We start from the raw sequence: 27,592 nt of genomic DNA on the forward strand, positions 1-27,592 counted from the left end.
GTCATGGGTTCAAGACCTGTGCCACTGGAGTGCTTTTATTCTGAACAAGGGGATACTACTCAGTCAATGAGCAGCGGTTGTTGAGAAAATCTCCCAGAAAAAGCACTTGTTTTCAATGGAGACTTCGCTATATTTTAAAACAAAGGGCCCTATTCAATCTGTATCGCTGACGTGTTTCAGATTGCGCAATATACGGTACATTCTAAAGCAACTTCCGATTCAGGCCATCATATGCAGCTTTAAATGCAGTCTCCGCCAACGCGGAAACATTGCCTTTAAATTACAATTGGGCTTTTATCGCGGTAGTTCAGCGCTAGCGTTGATCTCGATTTTTCAAAAAGAGGCCACTTTTTCCAGACGTTTTTCTCCATAACGGCTGCTGTCCACATTTCCGAACCCAAGGAATGTATCCCTCCGCCTCCGCTTATTACTCCCATCCAATCAGCCATCATTGTGCGGCAGCCACTCCCTCAGGTAGCCTTGACTCACTGACCAGTGAAGTCCTCAATGTCCAACCATGCTCCAGAACAGGCACCTGGATTCATGCCTTACAACCCTGTGCTTCTGGGGCCAGAGCCACAGACTCTTTTACATTGAGAATTGAAGAAAGCCACAAAACAGGTATTTTGAACCTACAACTCTTTGGCTACAAGGCAGGGATTTGACCCCAGACTCAACCCTGGAATAGTTATTTCCATATATTTGACATTAGCAGAAAGGAAAGCAAAAGGTAATGAGACTTAAACCCACAACCTCATGGCTTCATGGCAAATATTTAACCCCAGAGCCACAAACTCCTTCAGATGCTATATTGTCACCCCTTTATACAAGTGGCAGGATTAGAAAGTAGTGAACTGAGAGTTGAGAGTAATCTCAGCAGCTATTTCTGATTGCACACAATATCCACCACACCTGTGAGGAGGCAGACAGCATTAAAAAAAAATGTCCCTCCCAAGCTCACTGGAATCCCCACCCCCAGGTCTCCCTCCCTTCCACTCCCCTACAAGAGTCCCCCTTATCTTAAAATGTTCAAACATGACAATATGATGTCAGAATGTCTTTATTATCCAATGTATGAAGTAAAACATAATTAGTAGAATAAAAAAAGAGTTTAAAAACAATTAGTAATGTTTCTTTTTACATAATATACATTTCTCTAAATTGTTAATGAATAACAATACAAATAATTCAAACATGCCACATATTGCATTAAACAACAGACTGGGTGAGTATAGTGAGCATAGAATATCGAGCCATCTCAAAGGCCCATCAGTCAGTGAGTCAGGGGTGTAGCAGGATGGGTGTAGCAACAGGATAGGTGTAGCAGCAGGATAGGTGTAGCAGGATGGGGAAACATATCCAATCCTAAAAATGGATCATCCAGACAGTCCCGCCTTGATCCTGGTCATAACGTTGTATCAGAGGCGAAGTGACCTCACAACCATGACCCTGATCGCAGATTTAGAGGAAAAGTGACGTGAGTGTCTTTTGCTTAGGCCCCGTTGTGCAGGCCCAGTCCCAGGAATAGAGCTCAGGCCCCGTTGTGCAGGCCCAGGCCCCGGAATAGAGCTCAGGCCCAGTTCCCTGAATAGAGCTCAGGCCCAGTTGTGCAGGCCCAGGCCCAGGGATAGAGTTCAGGCCCAGTTGTGCAGGCCCAGTCCCAGCAATAGAGCTCAGGCCCAGTTGTGCAGGCCCAGTCCCCGGGACAGCATGATGGCCTCCAGGTCTCTGTCCTCCCTGCTCTCCTGCAGCCGCTGCTCCTCCAGCAGAGACACCAGAGCATCTCTCTGCTCCACCACCTCCAACATCTCCCCCAGGATTAGCTTCTCCTCAGCTAGCTCTGCCTCACCCTTCAGGTGGTCTTAAAGAGAGGGAGAGAGAGAGTGAGAGAAGAATGAAAACAGAGAATATATTAAGAGCATTATGGTACAGTATGGCGTGTGTGTGTATGAGTGTACTTACCATCCACGGCCATCCGCTCTCTGAGCTCTTGTTGAAGACGGCTCTGTCTGTCCTCCAACTCCAGCTCCCGAGCACTGAGGGAGAGACAGTTGTCATGGAGACCATGTCACACTGATTGACTCAGATAATTGCATACTGCACCGAGCCATTCTACAGTTGTGGCGAAAAGTTTTGAGAATGACACGTATATTCATTTTCACAAAGTCTGCTGCCTCAGTTTGTATGATGGCAATTTGCATATACTCCAGAATGTTATGTAGAGTGATCAGATGAATTGCAATTAATTGCAAAGTCTCCCTTTGCCATGCAAATGAACTGAATCCCCAAAAAACTTTTTCACTGCATTTCAGCCCTGCCACAAAAGGACCAGCTGACATCATGTCAGTGATTCTTTCGTTAACACAGGTGTGAGTGTTGCCGAAGACAAGGCTGGAGATCACTCTGTCATGCTGATTGAGTTCGAATAACAGACTGGAAGCTTCAAAAGGAGGGTGGTGCTTGGAATCATTGTTCTTTCTCTGTCAACCATGGTTACCTGCAAGGAAACACGTGCCGTCATCAATGCTTTGCACAAAAAGGGCTTCACAGGCAAGGATATTGCTGCCAGTAAGATTGCACCTAAATCAACCATTTATCGGTTCATCAATAACTTCTAGGAGAGTGGTTCAATTGTTGTGAAGAAGGCTTCAGGGTGCCCAAGAAAGTCCAGCAAGCGCCAGGACCGTCTCCTAAAGTTCATTCAGCTGCGGGATCGGGGCACCACCAGTACAGAGCTTGCTCAGGAATGGCAGCAGGCAGGTGTGAGTGCATCTGCACGCACAGTGAGGTGAAGACTTTGGAGGATGGCCTGGTGTCAAACAAGGGCAGAAAAGAAGCCACTTCTCTCCAGGAAAAACATCAGGGACAGACTGATATTCTGCAAAAGGTACAGGGATTGGACTGCTGAGGACTGGGGTAAAGTCATTTTCTCTGATGAATCCCCTTTCCGATTGTTTGGGGCATCCGGAAAAAAGCTTCTCCGGAGAAGACAAGGTGAGCGCTACCATCAGTCCTGTGTCATGCCAACAGTAAAGCATCCTGATACCATTCATGTGTGGGGTTGCTTCTCAGCCAAGGGAGTGGGCTCACTCACAATTTTGCCTAAGAACACAGCCATGAATAAAGAATGTTACCAACACATTCTCCGAGAGCAACTTCTCCCAAACATCCAGGAACACTTTGGTGACAAACAATGCCTTTTCCAGCATGATGGAGCACCTTGCCATAAGGCAAAAGTGATAACTAAGACGCTCGGGGAACAAAACATTGATATTTTGGGTTCATGGCCAGGAAACTCCCCAGACCTTAATCCCATTATGAACTTGTGGTCAATCCTCAAGAGGCGGGTGGACAAATAAAAACCCACAAATTCTGACAAACTCCAAGCCTTGATTATGCAAGAATGGGCTGCCATCAGTCAGGATGTGACCCAGAAGTTAATTGACAGCATGGTAGTGCAGATTGCAGAGGTCTTGAAAAAGAAGGGTCAACACTGCAAATATTGACTCTTTGCATCAACTTCATGTAATTGTCAATAAAAGCCTTTGACACTTATGGAATGCTTGTAATTATACTTCAGTATTCCATAGTAACACCTGACAAAAATATCTAAAGACACTGAAGCAGCAAACTTTGTGAAAATTAATATTTGTGTCATTCTCAATACTTTTGGCCATGACTGTACATGCTGCCATTCCGACATAAGTGCTCATACATTTGGGCAGCACAAACACAGAATCCAGTGGTGACTGGGGAAGATGAGGGGTGGGGGTGTGTGTCTATTTGTCAATAACAGCTGGTGCGAGATGTCTAATATTAAAGAATTCTCGAGGTATTGCTCACCTGAGGTAGAGTACCTTATGGTAAGCTCACACTATCTACCAAGAGAGTTCTCATCTATATTATTCATAGCCGTCTATTTACCACCACAAACCGATGCTGGCACTAAGACCGCACTCAACCAACTCTATAAGGCCATAAGCAAACAAGAAAATGCTCATCCAGAAGTGGCGCCCCTAGTGGCCGGGGACTTTAATGCAGGCAAACTTAAATCCGTTTTACCTCATTTCTAGCAGCATGTCACATGTGCAACCAGAGGGGGAAAAAACAAAAAACTAGACCACCTTCACTCCACACACAGAAATGCATAAAAAGCTCTCCCCGCCCTCCATTTGGCAAATCTGACCATAATTCTATCCCCCTAGGCTCTCTGATTCCTGTTTACAAGCAAAAACTAAAGCAGGAAGTACCAGTAATTCGCTCAATACGGAAGTGGTCAGATGACGTGGATGCTAAGCTACAGGACTGTTTTGCTAGCACAGACTGGAATATGTTCCTGGGATTCATCCAATGGTAATGAGTTGTATACCACCTCAGTCATCGGCTTAATCAATAAGTGCATCGACGACGTCATCCCCACGGTGACCATACGTACATATTCCAACCAGAAGCCATTAATCATTAAGTTTGCTGACGACACACCAGTGGTAGGTAGGCCTGATCACCGACAATGATGAGACAGCCTATAGAGAGGAGGTCAGAGTCCTGGCAGTGTGGTGCGAGGACAACCACCTCTCCCTCAATGTGAGTAAGACAAAAGGAGCTGATCGTGGACTACAGGAAAAGGCGGGCTGAACAGGCCCCGATAAACATAGAGCGGGTTGAGAGTTTCAAGTTCCTTGGTGTCCACATCACCAACGAACTATCACGGTTCAAACACACCAAGACAGTCGTGAAGATGGCACAACAACATTTTTCCCCCTCAGGAGACTGAAAAGATTTGGCATGGGTCCCCAGATCCTCAAAAAGTTCAACAGCTGCACCATCGAGAGCATCCTGACCGGTTGCATCACCTCCTAGTATGGCAACTGCTCGGCATCTGATTGTAAGGAGCTACAGAGGGTAGTTCGTACGGCCCAGTATGTCGCTGGGACCAAGCTTCCAGCCATCCAGGACCTATATGCTCGGCGGTGTCAGAGGAAAGCCCAGAAAATTATCAGAGATTCCAGTCACCGAAGTCATTGACTGTTTTCTCTGCTACCGCATGGCAAGCGGTACCAGAGCGCCAAGTCTATGATCAAAAGGCTCCTTAACAGCTTCTCCCCCCAAGCCATAAGACTCCTGAACCTTTAATAAAGGGGCCACCGGACTATTTACTACACCCCCCCCATTTGTTTTGTACACTGCTGCTACTCACTGTTTATTATTTATGCATAGTCACTTCACCCCTACATGTACAAATGACCTCAACTAGCCTGTACCCCCGCACATAGACCCGGTACCGGTCTCCCTGTATATAGCGTCGTTATTGTTATTTTATTGTGTTACTTTTTACTTTAGTTTATTTGGTAAATATTTTCTTAACTCTTTCTTGAACTGCACTGTTGGTTTAAGGGCTTGTAAGTAAGCATTTCACTGTAAGGTCTACACTCGTTGTAGTCGGGGCGCACAAATAAAGTTGGATTTGATTTGACATAGGGGGTCAAAGGTCAGATAGATACTCACAATATCATGAGTTCTGACTCATAGCGCATCAGACAGTTCTTCTGCTGGACCAGCTTGAACCACTGCTGCATCAGAGCTGGGTCATCCTGCCTGCCCATGACTAAAGGAGAGAGAGGAAGATGGAAAGAGGGAGGGAGGGGTCGGGGGGAGAGAGAAAGAGAGAGAGAGAGGAGTGTAAGGAACCAGGGGTTAGATTGGAGGGTAATGAATGGTTAGAGGGGAATACAGCATAGTGTGTGAGGTACATACCTCCCAGGTGTAAGTCCAGCTCTTCACTGTCATTCGACTCTCCCCAGTAGTCTATAATGAGAACATACAAGGGAGTTGACCACATGACCACACGTACACTGATCATTTGCTTAGTCAAACGAACTTAAGAGTAGTATAGGTCAAACAAACCACAATGTCAAACAAGCGTGTAAAAAGTGTGTGTGTTTACCTGCTTCCCCTCTCAAGGCCTTCTCCACAGCCACACCCCTCTCCTCCAGCTGCCTCTGCTTCTCCTCCACCTGCTCCAACTGCCTTTGGATCATCTGACAAGGCACATTTTATACACTCAAGCTCTGTTTATACCTGATTCAGACATGCATTATTTGTCCTGATCTTGTCCACGTTCACATTTCCAGACAGGTGTAGACGACTAAAATACGCATTTGATCTGATTGTGAGCCGATCTTCCTGATCCCCTCCGGAGGTAGTCAGGCACACATCGGCTGTGTTTACACAGGCAGCCCAATTCTGATATTTTTCCTTTAATTGGTATTTTGACCAATCAGATCAGCTCTTTAGCCAATAATTGAGCAAAAGATCAGAATGGGTCTGCCTATGTAAATGCAGCAAAGGTGTCTGGATATCTTACAAGTGCAGATAAATCCGAACAGTAAAACCATTTAAATAACTATTATCCCGCATTCTAAAATCACTGACAGGTGGCACCCATTGACTTATGGCATCAATATGTGTCTTGTAAAATGCATGAGCTGGCGTACACCCAGAGAAAATGATTTAGTGTGGAGGTGCTGACTAACAGTGAATAAACTGTAACCTATAAAAACAAAGAGAGTCTCAAGCTCAATGTATAATCTCCCAGTTATTTATTAGGTAAACCAATTATTACTGGGAGTTTATACATAAAGTGTGTGACTCTTTGTTTTTATAGCTTACAATCAATATGTGTCTTAAAATAAATAAATAAAGAATAGCTGTCAAATTATTTGCATACAGGGAGGGACCTGTGAACGCAGACACAGTGGACGAATAGAAGATATTTTAATACCATGACTAGACATATTTCTGAAAATGTGGGCACAATCAGAATGTGGACAAGATCAAGACAAAAGATGCATGTTAGTGCCATCTACAATACCAACGAGGCTTTAAACAAATCATACGCACCCACACAAATTATACACACACTCACACATACATTATAAACCTGCATCTTACCTGGGCCCTGTGCAGTCTCTTGAGTTGCTCTTGTTTGGCCTGTTTGCGCGCCGCCCTCTGTACTCTGCGTGTTAACCTGGCATCTAGCTGCTCCTCCTCTGGGTCCCGGTCTCTGTGGAACATGGCCTCTGACACATCCAGGCTGGATGGGTCCTTCAGGTCCATCATGTGCACCAGTACCCCGACAACTTCCGTAGGGCACGATGACTTCCGCTGTGTATCCATACGGGGGGAGCTGTCCCGCTCCCTCTCCTTCCCCACGTGCCTCTGTAGGAGAGAGAGAGAGAGGGAATCAGCAGGCTGCACACAGACACACACACATAGCATGCGTGCACACAGACACACACACACCATTAAGATTTGACCACAGCAACAAATACATACACACTACACACTACTGAGTATACACACTACTGAGGGTTCGGGACGATAAGGACGCAGCACAGAGAACAGAAAGGCTTGATGCAACCAATAAGAATGTTCACACTACCTTAATGGCATACGCCCTCTTAAAGGCCAGGGCATGAGGCACATATGCAGACTTGGAAAGACGAAGACCAAAAAACAATCAAAATCGGGCACACAATATATAGTATGTCTAGTTCAGAGAAAACGTACTCTAAATCGGAACTTACAAACTATTTATTACAGCTATAAACGACCCGTGTACACAACGGGAGAAACGTAACCATCTACACAACGGGAGAAACGTAACCATCTACACAACGGGAGAAACGTAACCATCTACACAACGGGAGAAACGTAACCATCTACACAACGGGAGAAACGTAACCATCTACACAACGGGAGAAACGTAACCATCTACACAACGGGAGAAACGTAACCATCTACACAACGGGAGAAACGTAACCATCTACACAGCGGGAGAAACGTAACCATCTACACAACGGGAGAAACGTAACCATCTACACAACGGGAGAAACGTAACCATCTACACAACGGGAGAAACGTAACCATCTACACAACGGGAGAAACGTAACCATCTACACAACGGGAGAAACGTAACCATCTACACAGCGGGAGAAACGTAACCATCTACACAACGGGAGAAACGTAACCATCTACACAACGGGAGAAACGTAACCATCTACACAGTGGGAGAAACGTAACCATCTACACAGCGGGAGAAACGTAACCATCTACACAACGGGAGAACCGTAACCATCTACACAACGGGAAGAAACGTAACCATCTACACAACGGGAGAAACGTAACCATCTACACAACGGGAGAAACGTAACCATCTACACAACGGGAGAAACGTAACCATCTACACAACGGGAGAAACGTAACCATCTACACAACGGGAGAAACGTAACCATCTACACAACGGGAGAAACATAACCATCTACACAACGGGAGAAACGTAACCATCTACACAACGGGAGAAACGTAACCATCTACACAACGGGAGAAACGTAACCATCTACACAACTGAAGAAACGTAACCATCTACACAACTGAAGAAACGTAACCTCTCTCAGTAACTCTGCTGTATAACGCTCTCTAACCGGACTAGTACATAGCAGCCTTCATCCTACTGCCACAAAGTAGTATACCTCCCCTTCCTCATTCTCCTCTTCCTCCTCCTCCTCAATGGTGTCCTTCTGAAGGTCTGACGCTAGGTCAAACAGCTCCAGACGAAGCTAAAAACATTGATCCGTTAAAACATTTACCTGAGCCTCTGAAGACAGGAGATATGGTAACCAACAAAGACAAGATATCCCCCAACACATATGACATCAGCCTCCTATAGTGCGAATGCATTTCCTCCAAACAATCACTGTAAAGACTGCTGGCATACACAGAGCTGTAGAGCTGAACAGAGGTCTGTAGTGACATCGCTGACTCTCACAGCCAGAGTTGTAGTGGAATGTCAAGCCTGCTGCTCTAAGATCAGTGGTAGTGTTAGTAGTGATGTCCTTACGTTGGCCTTGGGGTTCATGGAGCACCTCTCCATCACAACAGAGCAGGTGATGTCTGACTCCTCCGGCTCTGACCAGCTCTGGCGCTCCCTGAACTTCACACCTGCACAAACACAGAGGTTCACCATAGGAAATCACTATACCAGATCACCAGAGTGTGTGTGTGTATTACCTCTTCTCTCCGCAGAAGTTTTCCTCCTGCCCTGCTCTTTGGGGGCTGGGGCTGTTGCCATTTTGGAAAGGGAAGTCCTGCCCTTCTTCTTCCTGTCCCTCTTATAGCCAGAGATGACAGCTCTCCACAGGCCCAGGGGTCCACCCTCTGCTATGCCCGCTTCAGACACACTCTGGCTGGGGGGCTGGTTGTCCCTGCAGCACTTACGTGAAGGGAAGAGGGAGCCCCCCTGGAGTTGTGTGAGGAAGAGGGGGGGCAAGCTCTCTGTGAGTCTGCGGGGGTCTAGACCACCTCTGCTCTTCCTTGGGAGAGGCTCCCTTCCTAGGGGGATTTTCGTGTCCTCCCAGCCCACTCCCATGGCTGCTCTCTCTATCTCCCTCCTCCTCTCCATCTCCCTCTTCCTCCCGATCTCTCTCTCGTCTCTGGGCACTGCCTTAAGGGGCTTCAGGGGGGACAAGGGGGGGTTGATGTCCTCTAAGGGGTCTATTACTACACCCTTACACAGCTTCTCCCCAAGAGACCCTGCCCCAACAGACCCCCCCGCAACAAATCCCCTTCCCCCATCCACGTCCCACGGTTTCAGCTTCTTGCCCCCGACAACAGCCGACGCCATGATAGGTGCGGGGGCAAATCGAGGGGCAGGGCGAGAGGCGGGGCTTTGTAGTGACTCCGCCTCCACAGAAGAGTGGGGCAGGCTATCCCAGCATGCAATGAGCTGGGCGGGGGGAGGGATGCCGGGAGGGGTGAGAGGGTCCGAGGTAGATGTGGTGGAGCTCCCACCCACACCGATCCCCGAACTACTGCTGGAGTCACGCACCCTCTCCCTCTCCTTCCCCCCTCTCTCCCTCTCCTCTCGCTCTTTTCTCTCCTTCATCTCTCTCTTCTCCCCATCCTCCTCTCCCTCGCCTGGACCCGGGGAGCAGCCAGAGGTGGTGGAGGAGTTGGGGGAGGAGTAGGTAAAGACAGAGGAGTCTGGAATTGACACTGAGGACGTGGGTGTGGGTGAATGCGACGTTAAAGGTGTGGGTGTGAAGGGTGTTGAGGCAGTGGCCGGAGTGGAGAAGGTGATATTGGGTACACTGGTGGGGCTGTGTGGACCGTGTGTGTCGGGTGTTGTCGAGTCAGGCAGTTGTATGTCAGGCGTGTGTGTGTCTGGAGAGTGCGTGTCAGGCGTGTTTGTGTCATGCGTGTATGTGTCTGGAGAGTGTGTGCTCTGCTGCCACTCGTCCAACGAGGCTACCTCCTCAGCGGTGAGTGGAGATGCTCCTTCCCCTGAGAGAGAGAGAGAGAGAGAGAGAGAGAGAGAGAGAGAGAGAGAGAGGGGGGAAGTAAAGAGAAAGTCAAAATCCCTACAGAGAAAACCAGATAGCAACCTCCTGTGTCGTACAGAACATATTGCTTGTGAGCCACAGTTGGTAATGAGCGAGAGTAGGTATTAGGTTGTTTTTTTTGTCGCTGTTTAGCAACACTGTAGACTTGATGAGGCAAAGGATATTAGTAATAAGGTTTGGGCAACCACAGCCACCAAAGCCATTGGACAGTGGTGCAAGAATCACTTGTCTAAGTCCATGGGGTGCAATAGGTGGGGAAGTTACTGTAACTTTGGCCTAATAGTGTGTCATTATGCTCAAGGACACAGCAAAACATGAAAAATGGTTAGTAAAAACAAATCAATTCCCATAATAAAAATGGTAAACATGTTTTGTCAGCTTTCCCTCCTGTGGCGGTGCCACCTGTCTCCTGCACCTCTTCTAGAGGGAGGAGTCACAGACCTGAGTGATGCTCCCTCTCCCACGGACAGTACTCCCCTTCTACCAGCAGGGGGAAACACACCAAATAGAGAGACGGGCAGGGCGGGAGGGCACACACAGACACAGAGAGAAAGAGGGTTGAGAGAACAGAACAGAGAACAAAAGAGAGGAAAGGAGGGGAAAGGTGAGGAAAGGCAACTAGTCTAAAAACAAATCTTCCTAACAAACAGCACTTAGAGAGACACACACAGGAAAACAGAGAAAAATGGCCAATTACCATCACTAGATAACTCCTCCTCATCATCATCATCATCTTCATCAACCTCTCCTTCCTCCTCTCCTTCTTCTGTCTCTTCTTCGTCATCTCCTCTCTCTCCTCGGAGGCGTGCGTGTAGTTCCATGGCCTTCCTCCATGAGTCTCTAGCCAGGTCATTGGTTAGAGCCCGCTGCCTCTCCCCCTCCTCCTCCGTCTCTGATTCTGAACTATGAGGAGAGAGGAAGGCAATTACTGTGTTCGTGTGTGTTCGTGTGTGTTCGTGTGTGTACAAGAGAAAAGGGGGAGAAAGAGGGGAAGAGACAGAGGGAGAGGACATGGGTGATAGATAGCGAGAGAGAAAAAGGGGGAGAGAAAGAGGACAGATAAATGTTTGTTTTTGTAATGCTGACCTGGAGCCCTCGTTGTCCCGCAACGAGATGCGCTTGTGATTGGCCTTCTTCACCTCTGTCACCAGCAGACTGAGGTTGTAATTGGCCAGTGTCTCCTCTGGCACCTCCTCCGGCTCATCTGTTAGCTGCTCAGTCTCCAGGCTCCCCAGGCTCCCACGGTAGTTCTCCAGCTCTATACGTTCTGGCGTGCCGCGCACGCGCTTAGCCAAGCCACACTCCCTCTCAATCAGAGATGCCACTGAGTGCACACACGCACACATACACACACACACATACACATAGAAGCTTTACCAAGCCGGACCCACTCCCAATCAGAGACGCCACTGAGAAACACACACACACAGACATACACTTAGCCAAAGTCAATGTCACATTCTTTGCGCACTCAGGACATTCTTTACACACTCAGCGGCGTCACTAAGAAACACATTCTGTGCACAAACACACATCACAAGCATTACGACGGAAAACACACACATGACACCGACACATGAACCGCTTGGCTTACCTGAGGACCTGCGATCTGCTGTCACCACAGTTACTGAGGAGCGAGGGTTAGTGGACAGAGCAGCTGGGGACTCCTGGGAGGAAGGAGCAAAGGAGGGGAACAGTATTTTTACCCCCCCAAAATTCCAACGATCAGTATATTGATCTACAGAAAAGCTCATACATACATGACGGATTCTCCTCAAAACAATATAATATACAGAGAGAGAGAGAGAGAGAGAGCTCGTCATCAAATGAAACCGTAATTGCTATGACTATACACATATCGGGAGTTAAAACCCAGGTCAGCCAAGAGCTTCCATTTAGCCAGAGGGGAAAGGCAGAAGTCCTTACCAGGAGGGTCTGCTGAGAGGGGGTCCGTTCGTAGGGGGTTGGATGCTGGTCGGAGGTAGGAGGAGCTGGTCTCTTCCTCTGGACCGGCCCAACCAGACGGAGGTCATAGTGCGGCTTACAGTAGAACTTCCCTACACACAGAACCAATGTGTTAGAACACTATACATGGAACCGCCCTACACACACAGCAGTTTTAGAACCTCGACTACACTGAGAATTGCAGCTTGAGAACCGCACTACAGAGAGATCTGCAGCTCCCATGCATCTTACAGGAGAGCTTTAAACAAAACCCGAAGTGTTTTCTAACGACAGTAGTACTACAGGGAAAGCAGTGTAATAAATCTTACAAGTCTCGTCCAATTTGTAAGTCGCTCTGGATAAGAGCGTCTGCTAAATGACTTAAATGTAAATGTCTCGTCCTCAGCTAAATCTTTTTACATTTCCACACAAAGAAAACAGTGTCCCTGGACCTGGACCTTGAGGAAACGTCTCTCAGCTTCCCGGGAAAGGAATGAAATAGAGTTGTGTCTTACAGTGTGACTCCTCCATAGAAAACAGCGGCGGTCGACAGAATTGACAGGAAGACACACTCGATCTGGTCCTTACACTGACAGGCCACTTCATATATAGTCGACCCTACACACACTCCCCTCACACTCAAACGGTTATCATGTGACACCTCATCCCCGATTGGTTGAACGGTTTTGAATTCAACTTCGAGATTAGCTCCTGACATGACAACACTGACATCTTTTGTATCACATCTCTAAGAGGTACAACACACACACACACACAGTCACACACACGCAAGCAAGGCATGCACACACGCACCACCAGAAGCCTTTTGTGGGCCCTAAGTGAGATTTGGTTGGGGGGTGGGGGGGTTCACCCCCCAAAACATTTTGGTGGCCCTCCTATTCACGGCAAAGAGAAACATTTACGTTTCACATTTAATTTCCTGCAGTTATACACATTTCGCGATGGGGCAGAGAGAAAATGTTGCAAATTTACAGGAAATGTCTTGCAATTCTAACCATTTTGCCATGAGGTGGAGAGACATTTTTGCAGTTTTAAAGTTTACTTCCTGCAGTTCTACACATCTTGCCATGACTTTTGCCATGTTAATGATATCTGAGTGAGAGTGACTAACAAAATCAATGGGGGCCCCCGTGGAGGTCAGGGGAGCCCCTGTGGACGTGTCCTGCATGCACGGTCGGTATTCGGCCTAGAAATTCAGATAGTTTAGCTAGCTGACTTACCAATCTAAAAATGGTTAGCTGACATGGCTAATTGAGTGACTGTCAGTGACTGACATAACAAGAGAAAAACTGCTGATGCACAACCACATGTTTTACTTGCACCTTGTTTATTCTACAGTCATTTGAATCCCCTACTGAGCCCCCCCACCCCCCCACCCACACACACACCCAATCAAAGATATACAACCACACAGTCAGTCCAGGGAGCCCCAGGCCCCAACTGTGCAGTAAGCAACACACTGAGGTTGTGTTCTTCATGTGTTAACTTAGTTGGTCTCTGGTCTGCTGATAACCTGGGAGCCTTACAAAGTGATCATGCAGTGTAACATCAACCCTGAGGGCAGATTGGAGCAATCAGTGTAAAATCAGTGTAAAATCAATCAGTGTGATTGAGTGTCACTGACCCTCATAGACTGCAAGTCAGAGCTGCATTCACGATAAAACAACAAGGCAGTGTTTTAGTGCCAAGAACATGCTGGGCTAGTATGTGGTATTTTCAGTGTGTGTGTGTGTGTGGTAGGGCAGCCCTTGTCATTCATTGGAGTTACTCACTTTTATTTTGAATTTCTACCCCCTTTTTCTCCCCAATTTTGTGGTATCCAATTGTTAGTAGTTACTATCTTGTCTCATCGCTACAACTCCCATATGGGCTCGGGAGAGACGAAGGTCGAGAGCCATGCGTCCTCCGAAAACACAACCCAACCAAGCCGCACTGCTTCTTAACACATCGCGCATCCAACCCGGAAGCCAGCCGCACCAATGTGTCGGAGGAAACACCGTGCACCTAGCGACCTGGTCAGCATGCACTGCGCCCAGCCCACCACATGAGTCGCTGGTGCGCGATGAGACAAGGATATCCCTACAAGCCAAACCCTCCCTAACCCGGACGCCGCTAGGCCAATTGTGCATCGCCCCATGGACCTCCCGGTCGCGGCCGGCTGTGACAGGGCCTGGGCTCGAACCCAGAGTCTCTGGGTGGTCCATGGGGCGACGCACAATTGGCCTAGCGGCGCAGAGCCTTAGACCACTGCGCCACCCGGGAGGCCCCGGAGTTACCCACTTTTAACATTACTCTCTAACCCTATGGAGCTCAGTGACCCCCCCCTCCCCTCACCGTTAGGCCGGTCGTAGGCGTAAGAGGCCAGGCGAAGGGTGGAGCTGCAGTGGTCACACTGGAAGCAGCTCCGGTGGAAGAACAGTCCCTCAGCACTGAGTCTCTCCATCACGTACACACGCCTACTGCAGAAGAAACACACGTCACTGGCCCCTCCTGGCCCTGGCCCCGCCGACACAGAGTGAACTCCAGCCTGAGAGGGGGGAAGAGAAAAAGCTGTGATACATGGATCACCTCACTTCAGAGTTAGCCAAACAAGTTTGTTAACAGATCTATGGTAAATCATCCCTCAAGTGTTTGTGTCCACCTTTTTCCAAAAGATTCAATGCCTGTTCAATTAAGGTTCAACCATCAGGTGTCAGCTATGACATGATACATTGACTTAGATTTGTATTTATTTTGGTTATTGAAATTGATTTACACCCGGTAACAGTCTCTAAGTAATAGTAAATTAACTATTTTCCTATTGGTTTAAAATGTAGTGGTAAATATGTCTAACAGTGGTAAACATGGAATTAAAAGCTTCCAATGACATACAGGTTTCTGTCGTAGTTTAAACCATGTATTTCACTGTGGCTGCGCTGTCCACTCAGTAGGGCTGGATTTCAGTCTCAGCTGAGCTCCTTTACGCATAGATTTTCCTTTGTAGTTCCTCATTTTCACCATTTATTTGCCATGTGTCCTTTATTTTTTTTTAAATGCCTTTATTCCAATGCATTAGAATTCTCCGTTGATTTATAATTGTTTGATATTGTCTGTCAGCTGTTTAGAGGACTCATTGCTTTGATTTTCAGGTGCGCCTGTTGGTTCTCCCTGCCGTCCGTGTGGCCAGTAGTACACCATTTATTGAACTTGATTATTTTCTATCAATAATCATTTTCTTTCCTGTATCAGCTGATGATGGTTGACAATATCACTAGACAACTAGCCTACAGCTAGACACCAATGCAAATTCAATGAATCCAACAAGTAGGCCTATACATTACTGACAGGAGGCCTATACATTACTGACAGTAGGCCTATACATTACTGACAGGAGGCCTATACATTACTGACAGGAGGCCTATACATTACTGACAGTAGGCCTATACATTACTGACAGGAGGCCTATACATTACTGACAGGAGGCCTATACATTACTGACAGTAGGCCTATACATTACTGACAGGAGGCCTATACATTACTGACAGGAGGCCTATACATTACTGACAGGAGGCCTATACATTACTGACAGGAGGCCTATACATTACTGACAGTAGGCCTATACATTACTGACAGTAGGCCTATACATTACTGACAGTAGGCCTATACATTACTGACAGGAGGCCTATACATTACTGACAGTAGGCCTATACATTACTGACAGGAGGCCTATACATTACTGACAGTAGGCCTATACATTACTGACAGGAGGCCTATACATTACTGACAGTAGGCCTATACATTACTGACAGTAGGCCTATACATTACTGACAGTAGGCCTATACATTACTGACAGGAGGCCTATACATTACTGACAGTAGGCCTATACATTACTGACAGTAGGCCTATACATTACTGACAGTAGGCCTATACATTACTGACAGGAGGCCTATACATTACTGACAGGAGGCCTATACATTACTGACAGGAGGCCTATAGTTGATTATTTCCGTTAGAAGCATTCGATTTTGCAATGGCTACGAGACTACATAATTTAGGATTTGTGTGTCCATGAGGACTGTTTTCAAGGCGAAACATAATGAAATGCTACGTAGGGATGGTTACACATGTATTTTTTGAGAGTTGAAGTTCACTGTTCTAATTAACATTTTGAAAAGCTTAATAATGACAAATAACACTGTCGTTAATGTAAGGAAAGAAAGGTGGTGTTGTAGAATGTCACCCGATCTGTGAAGACTTAAAGCATTACCTCATGAATTATGACAACTAGGGTGTGAAACACATTTTGATTCAACTCATGATATTGAATGTGTGCTACCTATTCTGCGTATGTACATGTGTTTAAAATTGCCTTGGCTGAGAGGGTAGGCCAAGTGGAGGGTAAACGCAAGGAAACGCCGTTGACCCACAGTTTTCAGAAAAATGATTTGAAAGCATTTTTAATTCCTTATATTAAGCAAACCAGATCACACTATTTTCTTGTTTTTCTATTTACTGATAGCTAAGGGCACACTCCAACACTCATCATTTACAAACAAAGCATTTGTGTTTAGTGAGTCCACCAGATCAGAGGCCGTAGGGATGACAAGAGATGTTTTCTTAAAAGTGTACAAATTGGACCATTTTTGTCTGTCCCGCTAAGCATTCAAAATGCAACGAGTACATTTTCTTTAGGAATGTAGAAGTAAAAGTAAAAGTTTTCAAATCGTAAAGTAATGTACAGATACCCCAAAAAACTATTTAAGTAGTACTTTAAAGTATGTTTAAAGTAAGTATGTTACACTACTGGTAAAAACACGATAACTAAATGATTGGAATACCTTTACTTGTTACTTCTGTGAACTTTCATTGTCCTCACTCCTCATGAGGTAGAGAAATTCAAAGATATCTTAAAGATATGTGGGCTTTTGGTGCAGAATTTCACAGTACAAGGCAATGTTTCTTAAACTTACAGAAATGTCTCCAAAACGAAATACAAGTGTTGATATTAGTTGTCAGGGTTCTTTACTTCAACCTTATTGTGTTTTGATACATTTATAATACCTTTTAAGACTTTTTCTGGTAGATGTTTTCTCAGACCCCATTTCTATATGTTTGTCCAGACATCATAGCCTTTGTTTATGCCTCATTTCTGGGATGAAAATGGTTGAGAAATGTATATATGCCAGTATAAAAAAATAAATAGACTCCTAGCTTTCATTTGACATCCAATTTGACATGCTCCTATAAACCTCACCTTGGCGCTCATGGGTACTTTAACATGGAAAGGGGCCTACTTCAGAACCAGCCGAGATATAGGGTATAATCCAATGCTGAATGAGTTTCGGCCTATTGACAGTATTAGTGTGAGCGAGTCGATTCATTCAAATCAATTCTTACCGATTCCTTCCTATCAGGAGTGTGCTGGGGTGACGGTGACTCCTGACTTTGAAGCTGACAGGATATCTGTTCAGCCAATGAGCTTACTCCCCCTGTGTACATCTGAACGTATTTCTAAAAGACAACAGGAGAAAAGAGAGACAAGAGATGAGGACGAAGGACAGAACAAACAGTAAACACACACAGACACACTCACTAGCGATGACACAATCGGAGCCATAAACATGTTGTTGTGTCATGGATGTGGAAATGGAACACAAAGCTAGAAACATCAAACCCCTATTGGATTCTGTCGTTATACTAATTTAACCCTCTCTCTGTTGCAATGTAATCATTGTCCAAAATAATGAATATAAATGTCATCATCACTAGGCCCTTATCTCACACCAATCAAACGTAATTTGTAGGCAAATCAGAGAGGAGTCTGAGGAAAGAAGGCTGTGCAAACATGAACGAAAACCATTCACAGGGCCTCTGATTTTTTAAATCTTAAAAGGGAAAATGTCAGTTGCAGCATTGTCACATGCCACATGCCCTGCGGTAAATTATACAAATATACTTTCTTAAAAGACCAAACAAGATGTACTCTGAATCCAGTTATTTCCAGTGTACTCCTCTTTCTCAGAAACAACAGTTGTTTATATGAATAACAGTATCATTTAGCACTCTGATACTGCCCTGAGGCCCATAGATTGAACTCAAGTTGTAGCCCACTCATGGTCCACACTAGCCCAGTAATGGACTGATGGAGCCCAACGTTACTCCTTATAGTCCAAGTATCTTACATGTTCTGTTTAAAGGTGAATTGGGTCTGGAAGCCAAAATAAGCCAAATACTCCATCAAAATGTGAATCAATTCCCAATTGCGGTATGCTTCTAGAAACACAAATCCCCTTCATATCACATCAAAATAATTCCACAAATTGAAAATACAGTTGCAGCCGACTGCATTTTTCAGTGACAACACGTTTGTGGCATCTGTCTCCAGTTTACACACACAGGTGTTCAGAGACACAAAAAGCTCATTTAGCACAGGTAGTCCACCCTGTTTTCCAGAAACGCTTGCAACATGGAAATGGCTGGCTGGCTTTTGAAAAGGATTTATTGCTTACATGAATGACGGGCTCCATACGTGTCCAAAACCATACCGCAAGCGATGCGTGTTAACATTTAGAGCACGCCTCGGGACTATACTATTGCCAATTGACGCTAAAGGTAGTTATGAATTGTCTATGAATGGGGTAGGTACACACTAGGGGTTTGGTTAAAGCTTTCACCGTGGGCAACTCTCACTGCCAACGTTCACCATGTATCTGTCAATATCCACTACACTGAGAGAACAACTTCATTGCCATGCGCCAGATGGCGCAACATTCGTCTGTCGGTTGACGGACTGCGAGTTGCGTAGGATTTGACGCCACCTGTCGAAAGACAACTCTGAAAAAAGACGATTGGTTTCTTTTCTGTCCTGAATATATATCAGGGAACCACTGAGGTAGCCGAGAAGAGACCTCAAAAGTCATCACACCAGTGACACACTTTAGTCTGCAGATGGGTAATGGGAACTTGGGAAATCTATGAGCAATTATGTGGGGCATGGGACATCATTATTATTCTACATGCCATCTAGTCTACACACAACTACATTAACCAGATTACTCTGGGGGTGGCGTACCTGCTCTCCCCTGCTGGGCAGAGTGTGACATTTGACCTTTTCCTTGTACTTGAAACTCATCTGCTCCTGCTGCTGCGTGCGCTTCTTCTGGGGTGAGATGGGTTTAGACGGCATCATGTGAGTGGGTGGTTTGAGGTAGCGAAATAGCGAAACACTGTGATATCGATGGGAACTAAAGCTAAGAAAGAGCTAGAAAAAAAGGCCACGCGACTGAACAACACAACACACAAGCATCCAACCCCCATGTGGTGACACAGAGAGATGCAGCTATATTAACTCTACAGGCCTCTAAGAACCACAGGTGGAGCAGGTGGGGGACTTACTATTTTTACCTGTTTCCAGGTGGCAGCGGAGGCCACAAAGGCTGGTTCCTGGGGGTCAGGGGATGCTGGAGGAGGTGGAAGCATGGGCATGGAGTCCCCCTGGTGGTCAGTTAGTAGAGGGAGTGAGGGCTTAAGACTCTAGGGCCTAGGCTAAGAGCTACCACTGCTAACCCTAACCACCAGTTAATCTTAAGCCATATTGCTGCAACCACAGCTGTTCCCTGCAACCAAATGAACCCTTACTTACTGCTCCAAGGCTCAGTGAGTCCCATTGGCCCTGACCCAAAATGCCCATCAGTGCAGCTAATCTGGCTTATCCTCTTGAAACCTCAAGAGGAGGTTAGTCAGTCGGCTCACACCTGAAGGATCTAAACTACCCACAGCTATGGATGACAGACCGTGCTGTAGAAGTTCCTTTATTCAGATTAAAAGCACAGATTTTCAATAAGAATATTTTTGAAAACTGTTGCGGCTTTGAGCGAGGGAAAACTATCTTAGTAACACCTGAAAACTCTTAGCAGCTAGGAGCTCTGAATTCCATCCCCTCTCACCTGTCTGCGGAGAGCTGCAGCTGGCGTGGAGGAGGGGCAAGGGGCATTCTCCTCAAACTTGGCCAGCAGCTGATTGGCCATCGAGCGCACTCTGCTCTGGCTTGCTCCACCCACAGAGCACAAGGCAGCCTCTTCCTGTGCAAGGCAGAATGGTGGAGAGTTTGACCCGTTTCACTTTAAGGCCAAAGGTTTTGTATAGCTGTTCTCACAATTAAAATAATTGACATTATTGCATGTCATCTCATTACTTTAGTCACAGAACTACCGGCAGTTACAATTTATCTTACCTTAACCAGGGATACAGGTTACACCCCTCACCTCATAACTGTTCACTAATCTGAGATCCTGTCTCACATCCTCCAGACATGGCCGACTGGTCTTCCTCCTCTTCCCCACCGCATCCTTCTCCTTCTGCTCCTGGTGGGAGGGACACAGACAAATATATGTAAACACACATGCACCTATACACCTACACACAGACAAACCGAGTCCCTACATAAGCAAATAGGGGTGTGTACCTTGGGGTTGCGCTTGCGGGATGGGCTGTGGCCCAGGCGGCTGAGGAGAGAGGCAGGACCAATCACAGCAACCCTCCCATCTAGGCTCTCGGTCTGGGATTCTAAAGAAAAGAGGAGAAGAACAGTCACGCCATTCCTCATCTCCTTTCCTTCATAACCACGGACAGGTAATAGGAATAGAAACATTTTCACCACTTTGCTTTTGCTTAGTAAGGCATTATAGGTAATTGCTTATGAGAGGGCCGGAGACGAGGAAGACTATTCAGCATTCTGGAAAGAGAGGGTAGGATAAGAGTAGAGGGTGATGAGGAGAATTGAGCATTAACCGTTCTTACTACTGACTACTGTGGTTGAGAAACTCACCGCTTGGGGGCAGTGCGTCCTTGAAGAGCTGGTGAAACTGGCTGAGGTACATGACCATACAGAGAGTGTCCGTTTCACTGACAGACGACATCTCCTCGACAGTCATCACAGGAGAGATGCCAAACTCCTTCTCTGCCACCTCCAACCCCAACCTCATATTCTCCTCCCCCTCATCCTCCTTTAGAGAGTCAAAGTCGCTGCAGGGAGATGGGATGAGAGGGTCAAAGTAAGAGAGTCACACACACACACACACGTGCAAATAGACACACTTTACAGACTTAAACACGCTCGCGCACGCACGCACGCACACACACACACACACACACACCAGAGCAAGTGGACAAAGAGAGGCACTGATCCAATCAGGCAATTAAAAGGGCACTAATCAAGACCATGGTCTTCTGACTCATCAGCCTCACCACTCTCACACAAACACACATGCACCTGAGCTTGCGTGAAAAGGAAGTGAGACAAACTACATTGCGCCTGAATGCTACCTTTGGGATGAGCTGTATGAGGTGTATAAGGTAAGGTGATTTGTGAGGAGCGTGAGGCTAGAGGTCAGAGGTGACTCACATGAGGTCAGGTCGGTAGTGGTGGATGAGGGCACACAAAGCTAGTCCATTCTTCCAGGAAGTAGTGAGGTCGCTAACCGCAACGCCACGGTAACCCTGTGTCTGCTGCTGGCACCATGACAAAAGCTTACTGGAGCGAGAGAAGGACTCTGGGGAACCAGAGAGGAAGAAAACAAATATGAGTGAAGATGGCGATTGGTTAGAGTTATGTTCGTGTAGCCGTTCAGTACTCAGAGGGTCAGACTCACCCTGTCGTAGTAGCTTCGGCAAGGGGGATCGGGGTCGTGGTTCCTGGTCCGCACCCGAATCTCCACTCTCTTCTGTGTATATTAGATGCCCCACCTACAGAGATTGTCATCCTCATCATCATCAGTCCTGTGTGTTTGTGTGTGTTTGTGTGTGTGCCTGTGCATACCTGTGCGGGGGTGATGAGTTGGTGGTTGATGTTAGGGTAGCGGGTAGCTGGGTCTACAGTGTATTGACCAAAGTTCTTGTTGACATTTTCTGGAGAGGCCTGAGGAAGGAGACGATACAGACTCTCTCTGAAAAAAAGAAAAGGGGGTAGAGAGAGAGAATGAGAGGAGAGAGAGAGGATTATTTCGTTAGGGAATCAGGTGAACGATCATTTGGTTTCCTAGCCCGGGTGCCTGTTGATGATTTTGGCACATCATGTACATTTGTGTGGCTTTGGCAGTGTGTTTGTCTATAGGTTTTACAATGTGTAACTTGACAGTGTGCCCATTCCCTGATTGCTGGTGTGTGTGTTCTCCTAACCGCAGACCTGCCCTCTCACCTTTCAGCAAGTATGTCCAGGGGGGCGAGGCCTTGAGCCCAGCTCCGTACCATCCAGGCAGAATCCAATGCTGCCAGGAACCCCCGTGCTATACCTGTCCCCATGGGCCAGAACGGCTAACACACACACAAGCAGACACACACACACACACACGCACACATTACAACCATATGCTACTTACAACAGAATTACTTTCAGAGTATTGCTGACATTAACACTCTTCTACTCTCCCTCAACTCTGCTCCTCTCTTCCTCTCCCTCTTCTCTCTTCCTCTCCCTCTTCCTCTTCTCTCTTCCTCTCCCTCTCCCTCTCCCTCTCCCTCTCCCTCTTCCTCTTCCTCTCCCTCTTCCTCTCCCTCTCCTCACCTCCAGAAGGCTGTCTCCCACCAACGTGACCAGTAGATGGTGTCCATGTCTCTGTCTGACCAGTGCAGCGTTCTCTGACGCGTACATACAGGTGAAGTCAAACAAGGCAACATCAGGCTGCCCGTAGTGGTTCATGGCAAAGTCCAGGGACGGCAGCTGGTGATTGGTGGAGAAGTCCGCCGCCTCGCGGGCGTAGGCCAGCAGCGCATTCTGGTCCACGTTTCCCCGTGAGAGAAGTGTTTCTGTGTCTGCATAGTCCTGATAGGTATGACACAGTAAACATCAGTACAATAAAACACAATCAACGTTTGAACAATAACACAGTTTTACAGTATATCAGGGCAGTAGAGAGCAGTAGAGAGCAGTGAGATCAACATGAGTAAAATAACAATACAGTCAATGCAGCTGTATCAGTGTGTCATAAAGTGTGTATGCATTATTTCATGTTTAACATAAACTTTTTCTCCCCAATTTCATGATATCCAATTGGTAGTTACAGTCTTGTCCTATCGCTGCAACTCTCGTATGGACTCGGGAGAGGCGAAGGTCGAGAGCCAATGCATCCTCCGAAACACGACCCAGCCAAGCCGCACTGCTCCTTGACACACTGCTCGCTTAACTCGGAAGCCAGCCGCACCAATGTGATGGAGGAAACACCGTACAACTGGCGACTGAAGTCAGCGTGCATGCGCCCGGCCCGCCACAAGGACTCGCTAGAGCGCGACGGGACAAGGACAACGCAGCTGGTCAAACCCTCCCCTAACCCGGACGACACTGGGCCAATTGTGTGCCGCCTCATGGGTATCCCGGTCGCGGCTGGCTGCAACACAGCCTGGGATCGAACCCGGGTCTGTAATGACGCCTCAAGCACTGTGATGAAGTGCCATAGACTGTCGCGTCACTCGGGTGGCCCGTCTGTGTGCATTGTTACCCGCAGAATGACTCCTTTCTCCAGCAGACTCTGCTTCTTAGCCGTCATCACAAAGTAGTGTGTGTCGTCCTTGTAGTACACTATATTCTCCAGGTCCACTCCTGTGGTGTCCCGTAGCTCCTGAAAGAACCTCTGGTTGAAGATGAAGGCCACTCCGCTGATCTCCTCCACCTTGGCCTCAGCCGTGGTGTTACGGTTCATGAAGTTAGCTGTGATGGCAATGGCCAGCTTGCCACGGAACTCCTTACGCCTGAACCCTGATTAAACACATGGGAGACAGGATGTGATTGCAAACAGGAATTCTGGGATCAGAGGGCAAGAATAATTTCCTTCCCAGAAACGCATTTACTGAGAAATGTGTTCTTTCAGTGATGGGAGGTCTGACTGATGCTGCCTGAGATCTGTTGCTGTTTCAGTGTTTCGATAGGTGCTACTAGATGATTTACCTGGCAGTGTGTTCCGTCGTCCATCAGCTCCGATCACCACGTCACACTGCAGTTGGTTAATAGGGTGAGACTTGGGTTTCACCTCCACCCTCCAGCCTACCTCTGAGGAACACACACACAAACACATACAGGCATTACACACACACACACACACACACACACACACACACACACACACACACACACACACACACACACACACACACACACACACACACACACACACACACACACACACACACACACACAAGGACTTACTCTGTTGCTCCTGGTCCACTGGTGGCTCCACCAGTCCCTTGAACTCTACGTTGACATGGACTTCCACCCCCAGCAACAGAGCCACCTTTAATAACACCAACTGTAACTGCCGTATACCTACAGAGGGCAGAGGGGCGAGAGAGAGAGAGGGGGGAGAAACATGGTATAATGAGAGAGAGGATTCTCTAATGAACATTGAAGCCCCATCGCTGTAACCATGGAGACTCAGGGGTCAAGTGTCAGTGATCATTCCATACTCACTGATGTGGTCAATGGCTCCAGCACAGAACTTGCCGTAGAACTTCTTGGCCCCGAGGCCCCTGAGGTCGTGGATGGTGAAAGGCCAGAGGTGAAGGACGTTGTTCCTGGAGAAGGCATCTCTCTTCTCCAGCAGCACCACTCTGGCCCCCAGGAACCCCAGCTCTACTGCTGTACGCAGACCACACGGCCCCGCCCCGATGATCACACACTGGAAGAGGGGACAGCTGGGATGAGAAGCTAGAAACGTACACACGCTGTGCAGCCTGTGTATTTGAAAATGTTAAATACCAGATTCTAAATTACTAATAAGTACCGTGGTGTTGGCACAGACACGACCCTTCCCGTATTCGTGGTGGGCAGCCCGTTTGTCCAGTTTGGCCCACAGTGCGTTTGCCTTCCAGTAGCTGAGGCGTTCTTTGAGGCTGTGGTAGAAAGGCCTCTGCGGCTGCGTCGGGGAGTATGTCTGTGGCTGTGTGTGTGTGTGTGTGAGCTGAAGGTGCTCACACAGCAGGTTGAAGGCACGGAGTGTCGTTCTGCAGGTAGACGCCTGGACAAACTCATCAAATAGAACCTGGGCATGGCCCTCCTTCTCAGCCTCGTCGCCCACGGCAACGCCGGCAGCAGCAGGGCACCCTGGGAACTCTGGGAACTCCATCTCAGCTTCCTGTTCCGGGCTCTTTCATTGGCTGCCTGGAAAGAGAGAAAAGACAGAGAATATTCCATACTGACTTCCCATGTAGAATCCTTGGGAACTGTGTTGAGTTGTCATTCCAATTCCTTGTCGCGCCAATGACAGCAATCGAGTTGGCATTTGCAAAAGCACAAACATATATGGGACCAGGCTACATGTGTAATAAATTGCTTATGAAACATTTCTAAGTTTGCAAGCAGCCTACTGTGTGTGTGTCTGTGTGTGAGTGAGTGAGTGAGTGAGAGGAGAGAGAGAGAGAGTGTGTGTATGTGTGTGTATGTGTGTTTGGATTAAGGTGTTCTCTGTCTGAGCTGGCTGCATATCAGAGGTTAAGGTCCCCTGCTGGGAGGTAGGGCTATAGATGTTCTTATACTGTTAGAGCCCAGATAAACCAGCTCTCCATGCTGTGAACTGGGCTTATGGGTAATGTAGTATATCCACTGCTGAGACTCTGGTTGTCACACAATCAAAACCCTCAGAGAAGTGTACTATATCCTGCTATTGTATTATATTCAGTGCTCTTAGGTGTGTGAACATAAAGTGCATTATACAGTGTATTTCTGTATGGTATAATCAGCCATAATTATCTCTTATAATTAGAATACATTATCAACATATTACTTTTTTACACAATAAAAACATAGGGTGTATAAGGACTTGGGGGGAGGAGGTAGAACATGTGCCCACATCCCAAGACTGGGACAATAACCAAGGCAGTCACCAGACAATACAAAGAGAAAGATGGAGGGAATGTGTGTGGTTGGGGGGGCGGGGACGACAATGCACCTCATACATAGTGGATCCATCCGCACCAAGCACCAAGAGAAACCCACACACATACTCCATCACCCACACACACACACTCCAGGGGGAGATAGTATAGTAGTTTATTAGATTGAATTAGAAAAATTGATACTCTATTAATGTTCCAAACGGAAATAAACAGCACCAAACAAATAACCACACAAGACAAAAAAAACATACATAAATAATATACTATCCATTTTAGATGAGTCTAAGTGCCTAGGACATTCTACATAATTACCTTGCACATCAAAGAGCTTCCATTCTTTCAGTATTGTCTGTCCATTATGTCCACACTACACATTCTAGATAACACATTCAAGTACACACATTGACAGAAGAACACACACAAACAGTGTAGGACTTACTGTATGCTGTGTTGTCGTCTGGCCTGTACAGACATTATCACTCTCCAGCTCAGCTACGGGTTGCCAGGTGTCTCTCAGAAATCGAATGTAAAATCTATCTTCAGCCACAGAAACAACAACCCACAAACCTGCACTGCAGTAGCCTATACCGCAGCCTCTGTCTCAGCCTGTCCCCCTCCCTTCCTTATAGTGTGCTGTGCATTATGTTGATTCCAAACTCTCCAAGTCTGTCTCTCTCGCTCTCTCACATCCAGACGCTTTTCTCGTCCAAGGTCAGGGAACAGCCAAGTACAGACTCCTCCCACACAGCATGTTCACATAGGCTACAGTACACACACACACACACACACAGGCACGCCCACGCCCACACACACCTAATCTCATGGTGTCCCTGGGGAACAGACTGGGCTCTAACAAGCTTAAAGAGGAGAGGGATCAGAAGAGAGAGATCATTCTGTAAGAAAGTGGTGCTGAGGGAGAGATGCCGCTCATAGGCACACAAAAACAGAGTGGGTATGTGTGAACAGAACACACAGACAGAGGCCTATTTGTGCATATGGCCGAGACCCAAACCCTTCAGTGCTGTCAGAGAGAAGGGTTTGGGTTATACATTCTGTTGGTGTAGAGGTACCTGCACATGCCAGGTGTAGGCCTACACATGACAGAGCAAATACACGTTTATAGGCCTACCCACAATTTTCAACTTATGGTCATATGGAGATCTGCTCTGCTTTCTTTACTAAACCCAAATTTGCAATTTTTTTCATAGCTGAAGACCCAAACCTGAGAGGGCAGGACTTAATCTATAGCTAAACATTGTGGCTAACCCCTGACCCCATGGTTTACGCTGCAGCTAATACCTGATCACCTTCACTGATCCATACTATATTCCCAGTAGCCACTTCAGTATAATGCCTGCGCCACACAC

General features: G+C 47.0%; 1 protein-coding gene across 5 annotated transcripts; it reads right to left on the bottom strand.

Annotated features, from left to right (window-relative positions):
- Positions 1-1,044: 1,044 nt before the first annotated feature.
- LOC118392775 (protein-methionine sulfoxide oxidase mical3b-like) lies at positions 1,045-27,010 on the bottom strand. 5 transcript variants are annotated; one of them, XM_052460095.1, is made up of 33 exons: positions 26,665-27,007; positions 25,115-25,491; positions 24,802-25,009; positions 24,541-24,657; positions 24,283-24,384; positions 23,837-24,093; positions 22,906-23,163; positions 22,540-22,655; positions 22,162-22,288; positions 21,995-22,088; positions 21,748-21,895; positions 21,172-21,368; positions 20,809-20,909; positions 20,609-20,707; positions 20,291-20,425; positions 19,749-19,838; positions 19,417-19,503; positions 17,742-17,855; positions 14,700-14,892; positions 12,327-12,457; positions 11,995-12,067; positions 11,487-11,724; positions 11,098-11,303; positions 9,070-10,341; positions 8,900-9,000; positions 8,532-8,618; positions 7,442-7,492; positions 6,952-7,218; positions 5,945-6,038; positions 5,755-5,805; positions 5,506-5,605; positions 1,963-2,036; positions 1,045-1,861 (listed from the first exon to the last, which is right to left on the bottom strand). In XM_052460095.1, exons 2-33 carry the CDS (start codon positions 25,454-25,456, stop codon positions 1,674-1,676), a joined length of 5,718 nt encoding a protein of 1,905 aa, XP_052316055.1. In that variant the 5' UTR covers positions 25,457-25,491; positions 26,665-27,007; the 3' UTR covers positions 1,045-1,673. The 5 variants fall into 5 exon arrangements, with proteins under 5 accessions (XP_052316055.1, XP_052316056.1, XP_052316058.1 ...); XM_052460096.1 differs by lacking the exon at positions 19,417-19,503 and having other exon boundaries at positions 19,740-19,838; positions 26,665-27,006; XM_052460098.1 differs by lacking the exons at positions 19,417-19,503; positions 19,749-19,838 and having other exon boundaries at positions 26,665-27,005.
- Between the last annotated feature and the right edge of the window lie 582 nt (positions 27,011-27,592).

This window comes from Oncorhynchus keta, chromosome 13 (assembly GCF_023373465.1).
Source record: "Oncorhynchus keta strain PuntledgeMale-10-30-2019 chromosome 13, Oket_V2, whole genome shotgun sequence".
Classification (NCBI taxonomy): domain Eukaryota; kingdom Metazoa; phylum Chordata; class Actinopteri; order Salmoniformes; family Salmonidae; genus Oncorhynchus; species Oncorhynchus keta.